Consider the following 19,578-nt stretch of genomic DNA (forward strand, 5'->3'; position numbering starts at 1 on the left):
CAGCCCAAGTGTCTGAAGAAGCAAGTCTATCCTACACTGAGTAGTCATGCTCGATCATCCTTCATTTTTATTTTTCAGAAAGCAACAGAGTGAGGAAAGAGCAGGTTCATTTAAGTAGCTTATTTTAACATCTTCCCCTTTTTATGGTACCCTCTGTTTGATTTTTGCTGAAACCAGTTACTTCTGTCCAACTCTATTCTGAAGGTCCAGCCGGTCTAGTCGAATCTTGGCGCCACTCTAGCAGCAGGTTGTGTTTTAGGGATCGAGTTCAAAGTGCTGCCTTACGGGTGGTCAGTGGGAAGGGGTTGCAAATGGGCTTACCGCCCAGTGCATTCGTCCCACAAGCAACGCATCCTCTGTGTTGCCTTCCGTCTCGGAGATGGGAGAGGCTACTTAAACTGGGGAGGGCAGGGAAAAGATTGGCTGGGTTTGGTGTGGGAAGGAGCGTATGTGGCCGACACGGTTGGGAGTTGTGCTCTTCCCACAGGAGTGTAGTGCTACCCTCACAACGGGTAGGAGGCTCTGAGGAGATGAAAGGAGCCCAGGCAGGCCCCGCCCACTGGAGCCAGAGGGGCTGAGAGGGGTTCTATTGGGCCGCGTGGCTGTCACTCAGGCCATTGGCGGGAAAGCGGTTCCCTCAGCTAACATCCCATTGGCTGACGGAGTCAGGTGACTGTTCAGACCAATGGTGCCTCGAGTTCTGTTCCTGTCAGGAGAGCAGGACAGCCTGAGGGGGGCAAACACAAGCGGGGTGGGGGAGATGACCCCTGAGGTGTGTTAAACTGATTAAGGGATGTAGGTTGTAGCCGTGTTGGTCTCGGGACATAGGCTGACAAGGTTTTTGGGTGAATCTGATCTCTTTTATTAGAACAACTTAAATACTTGGGGGGGGGGGGAGGGGGGATTTAAGTTTCCATCTCAAAGGGCAGAATTCGATATCTTCCATGTTACAGGGGTGTAGGTTTTGTTTTAGCTTAAGGAGCTAGAGGGGCCTCCACTTCGAAGCGTGCAAGGAGTGGGGAGCCATGGGGTGCTGTGTAAAAGGGGCCAGCGAGGAAGAGTGGGGCAGCCTGAGGAGCCAGCGGGGAAGGTCCAGGCCGTGCCACGACGACCGGCGATGAAGTTGGGGGTCTCTATCAGGAAGCCTTTGCCGGGGCGCTTGCTGCAGGACCGGCAGGGTTGTCGGTGTGATGAGGAAGAAGAGCAGCGAGCGATATCTGAGGTATTTCTTCTGGCCCCGTGTCGTTGGTCCTTCAATCCCAGGGCAGCTCTTCGGGAGTGGGGGCAGCGGGGTGGAAGTCAGCACATTACCATTATTTATGAAATCCCGCAAGAAAAATCTACAAGGTAACATGTTTTGTTTTGGGTTTTTTTTTCCCCTAGGTGCAGATGGAGGGGCAGTAAGACGCACAGGACCGTCCTCTGGAAAGGTAAATGTGACCTCAAATCAGTAAATGTGAACCCAAAGCTCATGGCCCTGGCAATTGTTCTGTTCCCACCTTGCTTGAAAATGTGAAAATAGGTACTGCCTGGCCTCTCTCCTGCTAACAAGGAACTGGGATCTCCGTCTTGTTCAAATTAGATTGCTTGCAAACATAGGAAGGATCTTCGTTTTTAATGGCCGCATCGGCTCCTGGGGCAAACCATCATCACTGGTGCCTTTGTGCAAAGACTTGCAGGCATTTCAAATGTTTGGGGTTTTTTTGAAAGGCTCCTGGAAATTATTGGAGCATGGGAGACATGAGCATTAAATGATTAAATAAATGAATAAGCTGCTGTGAGCAATGCAACACCCTGGTAAATACCTCCTGTTCTAAGTATTTACTGACAGGGCAGATATATAGGTGTATGTTTATAGCGGATGTCTGCAAACGTCCTTCCAAGAACACCTACTACATATCCTATGTGTCAGGGGCCTGTAACATGCAGCCCCCAGAGCAAACTCTGGGGCTTAGCATGATTCTTTTATTATATCATTTTTTATTACATGGAAAAAAAATTGAAAAGCAAAACAATGAATCCTGTCCTCACTGGGTGCATCTAAACATGCAATGAATGTGACATGATAAACTCCACAGCCATTCGTGTTGGAGTCGGCTGCTCCTAGGCACAGCGTCTACACAGGACAACAGCAGTTTGAACCAGGGTGGCACAGGGCCCCGGCTGGCTGGGCTGACTGGGCACAATTAACATGCCCAGTCAGTGTCTACACATGTTTCAATGCAGTAAAGTACTCCACTGTAAGACAGTACCATCCCTGACAAACGGTAATTAGCTTAGTGCGTTCTAATATTAATGCATATGTAGACTGTGACACTTAACTTCAGAGCCAATTAGTCAACTCTGCAGTAACGTGCACATACAGATGCACCCACTGGGTGGCCATTTTTGCCTTTTATATGTAATTTGCTTTCCAGCTTACAACTACACTGAGAGCTTACATCTTATGAGAGCTATTCCCACTAGCAGTGGCCCTCCATTGAAAAGTGTATCTTTGCAAGAAGTCCTCAATAAACTTTTGCATTATCCTGCTTTAGTTCATCCCATATTCCACTGCTAGTCTTCAGTGCCTGGCTTTCTCTTTGAAAGATTGCCACAGTTACTAAGACTTATCAGTGCCTCTGGAACAGAAAGGCTTCCATATAGTTTGGGGGGGGGGGAAGAGCCATGAAACATGGTTTGTAACGATTAAAAAGATCCACAAACAAGGAAGTTTGCTTGAGCTGTGTGAAGGGCTCAATAGCGCACTGCTATGCACCTGGTGCAATGCGCAAGATTCTTGAAGTGTGAGGAAATATTTACATTTCTAAAAAGTGATGTTAGTTAACATATCTTATTTCAAACTGTGTATATTATTAAGCTTTCTCTCTCTGTTCTAAACTAAAAATAAAACCATGTTTGAGTGCTCAGCAGCCTCTGAACACCTTGCATACTGAGGCCTATAGACAGGAGGAGAAACTTCTATAAGGTTTGGTCACAAATCAGTAGAACTTATGTTCCTAAATCTTAGAGCCATTTGAGTATTTTCCACAGGATTTAAATCTTCATCTGCATTCTAATGCTGTTCCTGACTATCTTATGTGGGGGAATCCTGAATATATTAAATGTGTGCAGAGAGAGTCTTCATACAGATTGCATTTTTAGTGAACTTCAGTGCCAGTACTCTTATTTCATAACAGCCATGTCAAGTGAGTCTCAGCTAAAAAATCCTAATATTCTAAACTGCATTTGAAGGTGCAGGCTTACACCATCCATACTATACTTTATAGGGGTATATTTATTCCTTAGGTTTGTGGGGGTTTTTTTGTAATTATTTTTAAAGTATTATGTTTTCACAGAGGGAGGGGAAAGCCATCTGAACAGATTAGAAAAATTCCAGTTTTAAAAAATTTATTACAAGTAAAAAAATGTAAGTGTTTCATAAGTGAATGTATAGGTTAAATATAGCAGCTAAAGAAAATTTCTTAGCTGCTAGCTTTAGTAACTTACTGTTTTTCAGAGCAAATTACTCAATAACAGGTTTTTGCTTTGAAGCTATACATTATTTTACTTTCCTCGTAAACAGGTAAACATTAAAACTAGATGAATAAACACCTTTATAATACTGAAACTTAAAAAAAAAAAAAACAAACCAAAACCCCTTTTTCTAAACACAAAAAGGGACTTTGAAATAGGGAAGGGAAAATGGGTCTTACACACTTGAAAGCAGAAACTTTGAACTGGCCTTGATTAAATATAAAATAAATCCTTTTAATAGCTCTCCAGATAGAATTGTCCAGAAGTGACTGATTTATACTACAATATGTCAGTTAGATTGTAGGCCTTTTTTGCTCCCATAGATTTAAGTAGTGTTAGAGATCTAATAATTATAAACTAAGTTGACCATGGTCTAAAGTTAATTGGCAAGATATAGCAAGTCAGTGTTGCGTTCAGCACTAATATGTCTATAAATACAGCTATCTAATATTTGATTTCACTTTTTCTTCTGCCTCATCTGCACTATCATTGTTAACTTGCTGGTCAACCAATTTATCAGATTCATCCTTCAATATCTCTACATCTGATCTGTGCTCTTCCTCTAATGGCCACCTGGAATTCTTGTTTCTTATGGAGATTAGGAGGGGATGTTCTGAATCTGTATCATCATTAGGGATATTGTCCATGCCAGCTTCAGCTAGACACTCATTACATAGTCTGTAGCGCCGTGTTCCTTGTTGAACCACACGTCCTGTTAGGTCAGTGACATGCTGCTTACACTTTCTGCAGATCAGTTTGCCAGCTCGATGTATCTAAAAACATTAAAATAGAAAAATCATCTCAGTCCAAGAGCAGAATTAGAAGCTTTTTAGTGTCTAAGAAAGAAACATTTGAAATAATATTTTTTTCAGTTTAAAACATTAAGTGTTTCTAAACATGAAAGTCAAGGAATTGTAAACAAGGGACTTCTACACAAAAGAGAAGCACTGGTCTACAAAGACTTGTTAAATAAATTTATTACAAGTACCATATATTGAACACAGTTAAGTAGCTTTGTTTAATCTTCATCTTTTAGTTTCAGAACCCTCCTCAGTTATTCACAATTGAAAGCACTGCTGATGATAAGGAACATCTTTTACTTTTCCTTGCCAGAGGGATGCTGTAATAAAAGCCACACCTCTTTAAGACAGAATAGAATGCTTCTGTGCTACTCCCACCTGTCTATTCACCTAGAGACCATGACACTGATTTAGCAAGCTGAAACACAAGCCTGTGAACTCCTGGAACACAGACACAAACAACAGGATGCTAAGAAAGACATGGCGAAACTGTGCTGTTCTTTATGTCCTTCATACTTGTCTACAACCAGGCTTCCAAACACAGGTGGATTTACAGCTAGTTTTTGCCATCGCTTTTTCTTTCTGTGCCTAATTTGTTCTCAATTTGCCTTAGTCTGTCATTTAAAACCAGTTTTAAAGCCATAATTACAACAACCTTAGTTGTCTTTAAAATACTGTATTATCTTAATATGTTATTTTTAAATTGTGACTTCAAGTTTCAAAATAGTCTTCAGTGAAGACTAAAATTTTGTATTTATGCACAGAACAGACACAGTTCTGATGCAAGTTCTTTCAAAGCGCAATGCACCTCAACCTTTAACCTTAAAAGAGGAATTTGTCCTCTGGCATGTGCAAAACATGGCTTTTGTGGTAGTCATTTTGGAACCAACATATATTCCAATTTTAACTGGCAATTCGATGGCTGGTTTTGTGAGAGACTTTTAGTCTGATTCCTAATGGAGGAGACTATTAAATCATTTTCTACTTTAGAATAGTGAAAAGTGAATCTTGGGATGGTCCTATATATAATACTGCTTCCATCAACATCAATTTATTTTCTAAGAAAGCCACTCTATTCAAATGACATACTGTTTGGAAATGGCTACGGAGGTGCTCTAGTCTGGTGAACCTTTTCCCGCATGCCTCACATGGATAAGGTCGCTCCCCTGTGTGACATCGAAGATGACGCTTCAGGTCTGCTCTCCGTTTCACTGTATGTGTGCAGAAGGGGCACATGAATCTCATCCTAGGTAGATCTGTTACAGAGAAAACCCTATTAATATGAAAATATTAATAGTCCATTCCCTGTACAGAAGTTTTGTTGTTAAAATGTAAAGAAGCAGTTTGCTTAAATGCCTGAGATTATAAGAACAGCTAAATCCAGAATACAACCACAGACTTCTTAACCATCTCCTATCACACAGATTTCCCAACTGAATGCATGAAATATGCATTTGGTAGTACTTTATTTCCTACCCAGATTGACTCCATGCTTTGCGATATATAAAGTGCCTTACATTTATACATCATAGCCATACACTTACATATATGACCCTTTCTCCTGATAATATTTAGAATCCAGGTAGATATTTAATATATTAAAAAATCTACCTATTCAAGAACTGAAGCAACTTACAATTTGTTTTTTTTGTGTGATAATGGTACTTCAGCCACATTGCCATACCCGCTCCTGTAAGCGGACAGACTGCCATCTATCCTGGTTGTCATGTAGGAAACACCCTCTGGCAATTCAGCAACAATTATCTGACAGCATTTTTGGAGAAACCCAGAAGTCTCTTTTGGACTAAAGAATCAGGGGAGCAAGGGCTAAAGCTTGGAGCCTTCACTTAGACAAGGTTTTTTGGCTGAATCCGATATCTTTTATTAGATTAACTTAAGTAGTTAGAAAAAAACATTTAGCAAGCTTTTGGGTTTAAAAACCCTTCATCAGGCTGAGGAAGTTTCTGCAGTTGGTGTGTGCTCTTTCTGGATAGAATGAATAGTAAAGAAGCCTAGACCAACACAGCTACAACCTACACCCCTGCTATCTGACGTCACTTTTGTAACTATGAGAGATTTAGCTAGCAGAGGCACTTGAGCTAGAACTATAGCAGCATGGTAATAAAGAGTACATTGCTAACACAGACAGTTTCCCAAGGCATTTTGGCACCTAGTAGGGTACAGCCAACACCTTTGTCTCTGGGTAGAGACAAATGGGCAGCCAGTGTAGATCCTTGAGGGATGTTACAACCTGCCAAAAAATGGCATGCTCAAAATGCAAGCTGCTGGATTCTGCACTGACTTCAGTCTTCAACTGGTTTTAAAAGGTAGATATTCCTCAGAGTACAATGTAATAGGCTATGCTCATTATCTCAAGACTAAACAGTTGCAGCTGGCTTTACATCCAAGAAAAAAGGCTGTAGTCTCCTAGTCATATGCAGGTGGCAAAAAGCTCACTGGATTACTATTTAATGATAAAAAACAGAAGCTAGGAGTCAAAGACAAAAATCACTGTTAAGTTGTAAATGCTTACAACTTTTGGCAAATGAACTTCTTCAAAGAGACTGGTATAACTTCTATCCTGTTCAGCTGTTTCCCCCAGCCAACTATCACATCACTCTTGTATGGGTTATGTTTCAGTCAATTCATGTCCCAGTCTCAGTTAAATACTGAACTGATGAGCTGCATCATCCAAATCAAACAGAACAATACATTGTTGGGTGTCATCAATACACTGAAATACTGCATACCTACTGTCAACAGTATCATACACACACTGAATAGTGGCTTCCCATATTCAGAAGCTTTTCAAGAATCTTAATAACTGCCCATAATTGGTTTTTAAGATTGAAGAGAGGACGAGAGAGAGAAGGAAAAAAACCCCATTGAAGAACAGCTCCATTCACTTCTGTGAACATTCTAAAGCGAATCAACGATATCTTGTATAAACTCTACTGAAGGCCTCCAATAGGTTCAGTACCACTAGAATAGTTGCCTAGTTCAAATCTGTTGCCACAATAACAGTGAATGTAATTTTTTAAAGTTTGGGTCTTCAAATATTTTCTTCCCCAGGCATCTGGGAGTGAGGGTAATGGAGTTTGTTTCATAGTCAAACCTATGAACTGTGGTCAAGCCATCAAGATACTGTGAGGACTGTGACAATACAGCCTTCTCTACACTCTTGAGAAATAAGATCTAATTCTGACCGATAACTAGCAAGATTGAGTTTATCAAGTAATGTCTTCTTGAGCAACCAGACAAAATAATCAAAATAATCATAATTATCAAAATAATATATACTTTCTAAGAAAGGCACAGACAATCTTTACAAGCCAGGAAGGGGATTGAATTCAAAGCACAAGTTGTGGAACAAGCTGAACAATTCTAGTAATTCAGGGAGCACAACTTCCTGAAACTCTAGCAGAGAATATGAGTCCCTTTCTCCTCCTCCCTCCCGCTCCCAGAAAAATCTTGCTGTCATCACAGAAGCAAAACAGCCCATCCTTAGTCTGATCAGTCGTGTCTGCAAACCAGTAGGTGCATCTACAGGAGACACTTTATAAAGCATTAGACTAATGTGCAGTAAAGCATCACCATCTACATGTGTGCAGCAATTACTGCGCAGTAAATTGGTCTAATGCACCATCTCCTAGTACCTGTAGATACAGGTACTAGAAATCAGCACATTAAACTCATGCACCAAAGCACATGTGTAGACACTGACCAGGAACAAATAGCTCCTGTTCAGCTTAGGCAGCAAGGTGCCACAGGGGGCAGGGAGAGCTGTCCCAGCTTGACAGGACACTGCCTTCCAGTCACATGTAGATACGACCAGTAAGCAGTAGGAGAGACTCAGGCCAGATGTTGAGCTGACATAGCCTTTTTTAGATGATATATAGACAATCTGTTAAACCTGTACTGTTGTAGATTTTGAAGATGCTGTTGTGGACATACTGAACTTTTTCTTTGCTTCTCTCATAGACATGCACACACTTTATGATGTAGTTCCCCAAGTTCCTTTCATTTCCTGTTTTTGTAAATCATTTGCAAACTATGGCAGCCTGAGAAACAGAAGCTGGTACCTGAAGTTAACCACATCAGTAGTGGAGGACAAACACATCCTAGTGTCATGCCAGCCCATCAGAAGAGAAATCTGTCAGTGGAACAAGATTCTTCCTTATAGCTTTTTGGAATATTTTTGGCCCCATTTATCTTATAGGATAGAAAGCCCATCCAGATATGTCTCTCATCCCAACAAAAGATATCTGCCCCAATATTAAGTGCAGGTTGTAATGGTTCATCCATTATATACCCATTGCCTAACTTCCAATCCCAGTCCAAAAAAAATTGCAAAAGATGACAAGATATGCAAGGTGATCCAGTAACCAAATACAGTTAGCCCAGCGGTCAGGAAATCCTGCAATGCCTCAGATTCACATTCTGTATTCAAACAGAAGTTGCCAAGAACAATCAGTCAATATCTGTATTTCAAAAGATATTGTAGCTAGGAATTAGTTGGCTCACAAAGTTGATTCACCAATGGACTGTTAGCTCTGCTGCACTTAAACTACGGTTATTGGAAACCTATCCCAGGAGTTACATACTACATGGAGAAACTTAAAAAGACATTGCTTTGGAAAGGGAGAACTGCACCTTAAGTTGGACACAGTCTGAGCATGACTGTACCTTCTTTTTTGTTGATTCGTCACTAAAAATATTAATCTTCTTGAACCATGGCCAAGATGCTGGTCTCCTTAACCCAACCTCCTAAGGGTTTTAACATCAAATTAATAGAAAAAAAATTATTTATTTAACAGTCTCTCTACAAAATTGGCACCATCTTTTTCTCTCCCTTCCTAACTGCCACAGGAACTGAGGACTTAAGAGTCCCCACAACTGCACTTCACCCATGGCTTTCCCTGTTTCCAAATAGCACTGCTGTTCCACATGCTCCATCACTTGATAATGGCCAAAGAAGCACCTTACTATAACTGTTTCATCCAAAGTGACACTATGGTTGACTGCCAAAGGCATCTTAAAAAGATAAAAATAAACACAAAATACACATTCTTAATATGCCCAATATTCACTAATTTCATACTAAAGGGCCATACACCCTACAGTGCCTCACCATCTCTTCCCTGTTGCTAAGAGATTAGTCTAGACTCTCTTAACAGGCATGTTTCCTTACTGGTCCTTTTTTCCCAGTCCTAATTTTATGCTCAAACTTACCTATTGAAAGTGACAGAGATATAAGCGTCTCAAAGTTATATTCTCAACAAATATCTGTTCAGTAAAGAGGACTGAGTTTCCACCGTTACAGTTGGATTCAAAGCTAACCAGATATTTAAAGGATTAATAAGATCCTTGATGGGCAATGTGATTGAGCCTCTAACACTGATAGAAAGAACTGTGCTTGATTTGTGGAGCAGGGTGGTTGCCTTTTTTCCTGTTTAGTTGTCTGACATCCACAACAGAAGCAGGTAGTAAAGACTAGTTTGGCACTTCTTGCAAAGTATTTGTGATTCATGCCAAATCATGAGACTATAGACTGAACCCAAGAATCAAGTCTCATTGTTCCTCCTGACAATGCTACTACTGAACTATACCATGGAGGTTTTAGACATGACAGACTCAAAGGAAAGCACATGTAAAACTGCCACAGATGTCTTACAGCCACAGCAATTAATGTGCTCTGATTTTAAATAAGTTTCTTTTGCTTTCCTTAAAAATATCAAATAGATAGGTAATGATCATGAAGTAGTTTGAAACACATAGCATATTCGAATATTTTCAATGTCATTTATATCAACATATAGCTGTATGCTCCTTGTCTGCACTTTTTATTAGTGATTTTACTGCTAAGACATCTTGCACAGTCCGACTCAAGGAAGAGGAATTTTGAACCTTCCACAGGTTGTTCCACTTGTTTTTGCAGTCAGATTTCTTAAAACCACAATAGAATCTGCAGGTAATTTTAACTATATCTACAATATGCATTACATATGTAGGTGTATTCCTGAAATAAAACCATGCATCATTCATTTAAGTTTATTAAATATTTCATTTTACACAGTCCAGGTCATCAACAGCATATTTACATTTTAGAGTTACTTACCATAATTTTGTAACATCACTTCCTCCGTATATTTGCTATTATTTGTACTTTGGATTCCATGTGATAAGTTTCCTTAAACTAAAGCCAGGATTTTGCAAACACTTAGTACCACTATGGTACCAAGCAGTACCATAAATCAATGAGCTTACACTCATACAGAAGAATGAGTGTCTGTGCTAAAGTGGTAGCCTAGATCAGGGGTTGGCAACCTTTTGCCAGTGCCAGCAGCTGCTTGCGACCCTGTCCTCGCATTTCCCCAGTGATCAGCAGGCGCTAAGAAGAGACCAGAGAGAAAAACACAGGCAGGCCCTAGGAATCTGGGGACACCTCCTCTGCTTCTGTGGCTGGAACTGCTACCGATTTACCAAGCAGGATTCCAGTCTCTTTGCAGGCTGGACTGAGCAGACAGGCTGTAAATTGACAATCCCTGGCCTAAAATGAATAAATTATTCTTGATATTTCTATACCACCCAAAAGGTTCCAAATGATATTAGACCTCATTGTGCTATAGGAACACAAACAAGAAAATTAAGTCTCTCTTTAAATAGACAGGAGAAAGATCCAAGTGAAGAGACCTGGGCTGAGATTAATGACAGAGCCAAGGATAAAAACCAGAGTAAAAGAGGGCAGGTGGTGTGAGCAGTTACAGCTCCACTGAAGCCATACCAACTGCAGCTCTTGTTCAAGCTTTCCGATTCATGCTGTAATGCCCCATTTACTAGATTGCTGTCTCATTATTCTCTTAGGACTTTTATACACAACGAAAAGGACACAGCTGGAAGCTAGGGCATTTAGACATCATCTTGTCTTTCTTGAGGATTTTCAGAAACCCAGTACCCAAAGACACCTGAAAAAGTCTGAAGACAACACCCCCCGGGGGAAAAAAACCCTTCAAAAGTACATCTCTCCTTACCTTCATTCCAACCGCCCATTACACCTAAAATTGTAGGCATAGAGGTATACAATTCATCTGCTTTTAAATCCATTAACTCAGGGGAAGTTCTTGTAAGTTCTTGTTCTACCTGAGCCACAGACCACCTCTTGGGTATCACCTCCGATTCTCGCTCACACTGATAGTCAGGACCAGCCTCCTCATTTTCTGTGTTGAGGTAAATTTCCTCTCTGTGTTGAGAAATGTGGTTAGACTCCAACGCCCCGTAACTTCCACTGCTCTGCTCAGGTTTGTTTGATTTGTACTGCACAAATCCCTGGTTCAGTCGTAGATGCTTTCTGCGCCTTTTCATTGAGCCGAGCTTTTGAATTCTTTTGGTTATTGGTCCTTCTGGCTGTTGGATATTCATTTGTGGAGAAGGGCAACTGTTGTAATTACTCCAGGAATTTTCATTATCCATTCCTGCCTTTTCATCTGGGATGATGTGGGAGCGTCGGGGGTTGCTTTTGGCTTTCCTTCGCGACCGATAAAACGACGGACTGTCAGATCCGCTATTAAGGCTTTTGGCTGAGAGGGTGAAATAATGATCCTTCTCCTTTTCATTAATGTCCAGTGAGGATTTAATGAACGTTTTACACACACTAAGAATATCTGTCATCTGCAGATAGCTCGCTGCTGACATGACTTCAATCACATTTTGACCAGTGAGAGACAGTTTGCCTGAATACACAAAGTCCAGAATAACCACAAATGTCTCAGGAGAGAAAACTTCGAAAGAAGCAGTTGTTGGCTGACTAGTGTCCTTTGAGCTCTGGGAAAGGAGCATCTTGAAATAGCCGCTACTGGCAAACAGCACGTTTCGATGTGCTTTGAAAACCTGCCCCTCAACCAGGATGTTGCAGTCACAGAACAGGTCTTGCCTGCGTTGCTCATTGAGTTGCTCCAGGAGATGAGACTGATGGGATGAAATCTCCATCCCAAAGAGAGAAAGGGGAAGCGTGGCTCTAAAACAGAGAACAACAATCTTGACTTGGACAGTGCATTGGGGATGCCACCCTGGGTTTACCCATTTCACAAACCCAGTTCTTTTTCTCTTAAAAATAAAAGGACAGCCAGTAGTGTCACACTACGCGTTTCAGAAGGGGGGGAAACAAGGGCACGGCACAGCGCGGTAAGGAGAAGCAGGCAGAATTGTCACAGGGCTATGAAGGGGCTCAACGCAGCGAAAGGATCAGGGAAGATGTTCCCCACCCGTGACATCTGTTTCGCAGCCGCAGCAGCCGCAGCAGCCGAAGTGACTGGGATCCCGCTTCGGAGCGCGCGGCAGGAGCCCGGGCGGCAGCGGGGCCGCCCCCTCCCCGCGCCATTGGCGGAGGCCGCCGTCACTCACCCGCACGCCCAGTCCGGAGCGGCCCTGCAGCCCCGGGAGCCAGGGACGCCCGACGGCGCTAGACACGCCCGCCGACAGCGCCGAGCAGCCGCTCGCTCCCAGCCGCAGCCCCCGCGCCGCCCGCCCGCCCTCCCGCCATCGCCTCCGCCCCCGCCATCGCCGGGCACGGAGCCCGACACGGGCTGCAGGGCGGCCCCCGGGCGCCTCGGGACACGAGCCCGGCAGCGCCCGCCCGCCCCAGGCTGCAGCGCGGGGCCCCATTGTGCGGCTCCCCAGTGCCCCGCGCAGCCCAGCCCGGCCCGGCCCGCCTCCCTCCTTCCCTCGCTCGCTCGCTCGCTCCCTCCCGCCGCCCGGACCCGCTCCGCTCAGCCCTTTGTTGCCTCCTCCCGGCTCCTTGCAGCCGCGCCCGGGGCTGCAAATGGCGCCCGCTCCGCTCCCGTCCGCTCCGCTCCGCTCCGCGCCGCTCGGGCTGGGCTGATGCTCGTCTCCGCGCAGCGCCGGCTCGGGGCGTCGGCGGGCAGCGCCCAGCCCAGCCGCCAGCCCCTGGCGCCCCGGGGCCGCCCCAGCGCCGCGCCAGCCCCGCGCCCAGTCCGGCCTGGCGGCGGGCTGCGGAGCCGCCACTCACCGCTCGGCTTCGGCGGGCTGCGCCGCTCGCTCGCTGGCTCGCCGGTCGCCGCTCGGCCGGGGGGGGCAGCGGGACGCGCGTGCGGATCCCAGGCCCCGCTCGGGCTCGCCGTCGCCTTCACGGCCCGTCCCGCAGCCCCAAGCCGCGGAAGCCCGAGCGGGAGAGAAACAAAAGGTATTTGCTGACGTGGGCGTTGGACAGAGACGCCCGAGGGCTGGGGACACAATTAAAGGGGCAACGCACCGATTGCAGGCGCAGCCCAGCAGCTTCCTCCGCCGGAGCTCGCCCGCAACCCGGCTGCTTTCCTCTTCCCACGCCCACATGCTCCCCGCGAGGCCCGGAACATTATTTTCCGCAATAAATTGTTCTCGTTGGGCATCTGTCTGCAGGCCGTTGTACAAGCGAGAGAGAAGACTGGATTGCACAGGTCCGGGGCCGTTGGCTTGGGGAATGGCACGCGTGCTTATCCTTGTACTTGGGGGAGGTTTTCGACCAACGGGAGGGCAGGTGACAGCTGCAGAACGGACACTGGAAGTGTTTTGGTTTTGCTTCCCGTTTTTCTCTTCCACCCAAAAATAAAGGAGAAGTTTGGCATGTGGCACGGGTGGAGCTGCAGTCACGACCGTCAAATCACACCGCCGCCCGACAGGATGGAAGTGGGAGGGTGGACTCGGTTATTACCAGTCTTTTAAAAAAGATGAGAGCAGATGAGTGACTTAACGGTTTGCTTCTAAACCTTTCTTCCTCCCAACTTCTCGCTTCGGGCGTAAGAGGCTTCTTTCATGTTGTTTCCCGTTCTAATTTTAAATCAACTTTGTAGTACTCCATGTTAAAAATAATAAGAAGAAGAAGAAACCCTGTTCCTTTGCATTTCAGAAGTTGTGACTGAGGTGGCAAAAACTAAGTTGTAGTTCAGTTATGGGAGTTTTCTCATAAGATGAAGAAACAGCAATCTAGGATACAGTTCATAGACAAGCAACCTGGCATAAAAGACACTTGTTAGTAACATACTGAGTTCTGGTATTGGAAGAAATGCACGTATGATATAATGACCTGAACTTCTAAGTGGGAACAAAGCATTGGCGGTGTGGGGAAATTTTACAAATGTAATTTAGTTGTCAGTAACATTTAGAAAACTCACATTTGTTCACTTTTTGCTATAATTATAAGGAGGTGTTCCATCATTTCTGCACAAAATAACAAATGGGTGTGCACATGCTGTTATGGTAGCAATCTGGTATCTTCATCCACCTTTCTTGAGACAGTCCACAAAAATACTGTGGGCAATCTCAGGCCATAGTACCTAATTGGTACCTGATTACCAATCGTCTCTGATAAAATCCCAATAATATTCTCTATCTACAGTGTGGAAAGTATTAAATTAATGTACTTCAAATCATTTTATAGATAATTTGATTAGAAGCAAGAAAAGGCATACAAAATGAACTTTTGGACACTCCAGGGTAAAATTTACTTTTACATTTCTTTCTTGTGTCAAATGGTCAGAAGACACAGATGCTAGCTCCAACTTCATGGAAGGCAAAACCATGCCCTATGTCAGTGTAGTTAGTGATGCAAGCCAGACCACTTAAAAATACAGGGTGGATTTCTAATATTTTTAACTACCCTATTTCATTGTAGCCAAAAGTAGTTTGAAATTACATTACATATTAACCACTACAGTGCTGACTGGCCTTACATGCACTAGAAGAAAGTGGAGTTTTTTCAAGCAAGTCTGTTTAATCAAGTTGTTTTAGTTGTAATCCTCACTGAACACCACTGAAAACACAATTCAAAAGTACTAGACTTTGGCAGGCCAAATTAGATGTTAAAATGTTTTGGTACTGTTATGCTGGTGTTAGCAAATATTATCAAAGGGAGTGCAGGATCCATAAATAGTCATTTATCTCATTAAAGCCCAAATATGTGACAAGCAGGCTTTCAACTTGATGGGAGAGCAAATCAGTCCCCTTTAAGTAGTAAAATAGGCTGAGGGATACTGGGAGGTTGCTTAAAGCCCTAGGCTATGTGGTAGTTCGAAGGTTAATCTGATTGCATATAGAGGTTGTGTGTTGTAGAAGTTGTGTGTTTTAGAGGCAGGAGGTTGGAATAAGTAATGAGTATGACCCTGAGGAGAAGCAGAGGGATAGGGGTGCAGGAATGAACCATCCCAGTGCTCAGGGAGACTAGCAAGTATGGTAGAAGACCAGCTTGGCTTAGCAAGGAACTTCAGTGAGCTAAAACACAAAAACGAAGCTTACAAGAAGTAGAAACTGGACAAAAAAGTGAAGCGTATAAGAGCATCGCTTCAGCATGTGGGGATGAAATCAGAAAGGCCAAAGCATAATTACTAGGGCTGCGCGAAACGGCACCGTATCGTTTCGACTTGAGTTTCGAGGTTTCCACGGAACAGCATTTCGTTTCAAATTTCATTTGGATTTGAAATAGCTGTTCCATTTTGCTTTGTGGAAATAGTGAGGCTGTATCGATGCTGTTTCGACGTTTTGCCCATTAGCTATAATGGGAAAGCTCAAAACAGCCTCTCTCATCTGGCAGGCAGATCGGGGCTGCGGTGGACTTCAAATCCCCAGCTTGATCTAGCAGGGGGGACGGGAAGTCAGCCCATCTGGGCTCACCCCCAACCCGATCGCAGCACTTGGGAGGGGAACTGAGCCCAGGCTTCCCCTGCACTATGATCGGCTTCCTGCAGCCTGGTGGCAGAAGACAGGGAGAGCCACAGCTGTGCTCCCAGCTGCAGCTGGGATGCAGCCCTGGTTCTCCCCTGTCTCCCACCACCTTGCTGCTGGCTGCTTCAAAACTTGAAACATTTTGAAACTTTTTAAATGTTTCGACTAGCCTCATTTTGTTTCAAGGCTGTTTCAAAGCTCTCTGTTTCGATTCGATTTCACTGTTTCAAGCTCAAAATGAGTCAAAACAGTGTCGAATCGAAACAGCTGGCGAAATTTCGCACAGCCCTAACAATTACAGTTGCAGCTAGCAAGGGACATGAAAGGTAACAAGAAGGGTTTCTACAAGTATGTCAGCAACAAAAGGAAGATCTGGGAAAGTGTGGGTCCCTTACTAAATGGGGGAAGCAATCTAGTGATAGGTGATGTGGAAAAGGGTGAAGTACTTGGACTTCACAGGCAAGGTCACTTCCCAGACTACTGCAGCTGGCAGCATAGTTTGGGGAGAAAATGAGCAGCCAACAGTGGTGAAAGAATAGGTTAGGGACTATTTAGAAAAGCTGGACATATACAAGTCCATGGGGCTGGATGCAGTGCACCTAAAGGTGCTGAGTTGGCTGATATGATTGCAGAGCCACTGGCCATCATCTTTGAAAACTCATGGTGATCTGAAAAGGTCCCAGATGATTGAAAAAGGGCAAACATAGTGCCCATGTTTAAAGGGAAGAAGGAGAAACTGCAGGCCCATCAACCTCACCTCAGTCCCTAGAAAAATCATGGAGCAGTTCCTCAAGGAATCCATTTCTAAGCACTTGGAGGGGAAGAAGGTGATTAGGAACAGTCAGCATGGATTCACCAAAGGCAAGTCATGCCTGACCAAACTGATTGCCTTCTCTGATGAGACAACTGGCTCTGTAGATGCAGGGAGAGCAGTGGATGTGGTATACCTTGACTTTAGCAAGGCTTTTGATATGGTCTCCCACAACATTCCTGCAAGCCAGCTAAGGAAGTATGAACTGGATGAATAGACTGTAAGGTGGATAGAAAACTGACTGGATCATCAGGCTCAATGGCTCGATGTCTAGCTGGAAGCCGGTATCAAGTGAAGGGTCCCAGGGTCACTCTTGTTTTGTTCAATATCTTCATCAGTGACCTGGAAGATGGCATGGAGTGCACCCTCAGCAAGTTTACAGATGACACCAAGCTGTGGGGAAGTAGTAGATACACCAGAGAGTAAGGTTAGGATTCAAAATGACCTAGAGAAATTGGAGGATTGGACCAAAGAAATCTCATGAGGTTCAATAAGGACAAGTGCAAAGTCCTGCACTTAGGATGGAGCAATCCCATGCACTGGTGCAGGCTGAGGGCTGACTAACTGGGCAGCAGCTCTGCAGAAAAGGACCTGGTGGTGACAGTGGACAATAAGCTGAATATGAGCCAGCAGGGTGCACTCATTGCCAAGGGGAACCTATACCTGTGACAAGAGCTCTGCTCTGACGTGCTAATTAGCTAATTAGCTGAGTCTGCTGAAGCATGCTAATTAGCACACTTCAGCAGCCTCTGCATCATGTGTATTCAGCATCCCTGCATTTCAAAATGGCAGCAGGGGCACTTTAACTAAAGCTCATCAAACAAGCTTTAGTTAAAGTGCCCTTGCCACCATTTTGAAGCACGGGATGTTGAATACATATGATGCTTTCAGAGCTGCTCTAATTAAAGTGCCCCACTACCCTCCACCCTGGAGCACGTGTATAGACACCCCAGAAGTCTAATGGCATACTGAGCTGCATTAGTAGGAGCATTGTCAGCAGATCGAGGGAAGTGATTGCTCCCCTCTATTTGGCACTGATGAGGCCACATCTGGAGTACTGTGTCCGGTTTTGGGCCCCCCACTGTAGAAAGGGTGTGGACAAGTTGGAGAATCCAGAAGAGGGCAACAAAAATGGTTTGGAAGCTGGGGCATATGACTTGTGAAGAGAGGCTGAGGGAACTGGGCTTATTTAGTCTAGAGAAGAGAATACTGAGCAGGGATTTAACAGCAGCCTTCAACTACCTGCAGGGGGGTTCCAAAGAGGATGGAGCTGGACTGTTCTCAGTGGTGGCAGATGACAGAACAAGGAGCAATGGGCTCAAGTTGTAGCAAAGCAAGTTTAGGTTGGAGATTAGGAAAAACTCTCTCACTGGGAAGGTAGTAAAACACTGGGACAGGTCACCCGGAGAGGTTGTGGCATCTCCACACTTGGGGGTTTTGAAGACCCAACCAGACAAAGCCTTGGCTGGGATGATCTAGTTGGGAATGATTCTGCTTTGAGCAAGGGGTTGGACTGATGATCTTCTGAGGTCCCTTCCAACCCACATTTTCTATGGTTTTATGACACATCAAGTACTGGTGCGGCAGACCTGGGGATTTCTGAGCAACTGCCTGCCATTTTTTGTGTCTGCTGTATTCAGCAAAATAAGAAAGTAATAAATCATAATTTTTGGTAAATAAATAGTATTACATCTGGAATATGTGTGATTTGTATCACTAATTTCCCATCCTCAGGGAAACAATCCTGGAAAAAACAAAAACTTGACTTTTAATTGCTCAAACCACAGGGGCAACAATACTGAGTGCAGTTTTCAGCAGTGTTTGCTTGGTCAGTTGAAGAAGCACTTTTTTCCACCTCTCGGAGCTGAACAAAATCCCTGTTTCTGGACCTGTAGTAGGTGCTTTGAAGAGAGGGAAGTGAGGACATGACTTTTTGGACACCTGAAAGATGCCACCATTTGAAATAACTTTTTGTTGGCATATGTTGGAATATATGTGGAAAATAAATTTAAAATAATACACATTACATTGTATTCCCAAAGTACTTTTTAACTGAAGTCCTAAAACCAATGAAGTGGAACTCTTCATATTAGACAATTTTCACCTGTCTTTTTTGAATTTAATGTGCAGCATGCTTGTGCTGTACTAGTATTCAGGATAGTATTATCTGTATAAGTTTTATAGAGCAAGATGTTCCAGTTTAGTACTGCTTTGTAGCTGTTAAGCAAAGAAAGCAGGGGGAGACGAAGGAGAGAGAGAGTTGTGGAGAAGTAGGAACATAGGCATTGTTTTACTAAATCAAACCAATCTTGTCAGCTAATCTCATGGTACCAAGTGCTTCAGAGAAAGGGGTAAGAAACCCACTCAAACTGTCATGGAATATACCCACAAAAGAGAAGTATCTTTCAAACATGTCAGTTAATGGTTGAGGTATGTTCCAAAAAATGGGTGTAGTCACATTCCTGATAAATCCTAGACTTCAGTGCAGAGAAGCCAATTGGGGTAACATCAGGTTAAGAGGATGAGAAAAAGAAAATAATCTTAACACTGATATTTACTTCTTTTTCTACTGAGAACTACATGGGTTACAAAGTGTCTTTCAAACTACTAAATCACAATTATTTGCACTGAATATGCTTCTTGCTCCTTTACAAAACAGCAGAATATGCATTTAAAAATCAGAGAAGGAAGCCTATTTATTTGAGTTTTTCTTGTGATTAGTGTTCAGCTGGCATGTTA

The 19,578-nt window shown here is 43.8% G+C and overlaps 1 protein-coding gene across 2 annotated transcripts; it reads right to left on the reverse strand.

Moving 5' to 3' along the window:
* Nucleotides 1-3,373: 3,373 nt before the first annotated feature.
* LOC102560043 (zinc finger and BTB domain-containing protein 8A) lies at nt 3,374-17,640 on the reverse strand. 2 transcript variants are annotated; one of them, XM_059729563.1, is made up of 4 exons: nt 13,585-17,640; nt 11,348-12,330; nt 5,406-5,572; nt 3,374-4,289 (listed from the first exon to the last, which is right to left on the reverse strand). In XM_059729563.1, the coding sequence occupies exons 1-4, from the start codon at nt 13,662-13,664 to the stop codon at nt 3,957-3,959; spliced, it is 1,563 nt and encodes a 520-aa protein (XP_059585546.1). In that variant the 5' UTR covers nt 13,665-17,640; the 3' UTR covers nt 3,374-3,956. The 2 variants fall into 2 exon arrangements, with proteins under 2 accessions (XP_059585546.1, XP_059585547.1); XM_059729564.1 differs by lacking the exon at nt 13,585-17,640 and adding an exon at nt 13,342-13,576.
* Nucleotides 17,641-19,578: the final 1,938 nt, after the last annotated feature.

The sequence above is a fragment of the Alligator mississippiensis genome, chromosome 6 (genome assembly GCF_030867095.1).
Source record: "Alligator mississippiensis isolate rAllMis1 chromosome 6, rAllMis1, whole genome shotgun sequence".
Lineage (NCBI taxonomy): Eukaryota > Metazoa > Chordata > Crocodylia > Alligatoridae > Alligator > Alligator mississippiensis.

Excerpts from the sequence above, each read along its gene's own strand:
- LOC102560043 (XM_059729563.1), bottom strand. The coding sequence starts at position 13,664 with ATGTGGGCGTGGGAAGAGGAAAGCAGCCGGGTTGCGGGCGAGCTCCGG. Across the intron at positions 12,331-13,584 it reads CTGGGCTGCGCCTGCAATCG|AGCCACGCTTCCCCTTTCTC; the intron begins GTGCGTTGCCCC and ends TCTCTGTTTTAG. Across the intron at positions 4,290-5,405 it reads TCCGTAGCCATTTCCAAACA|ATACATCGAGCTGGCAAACT; the intron begins GTATGTCATTTG and ends TAATGTTTTTAG.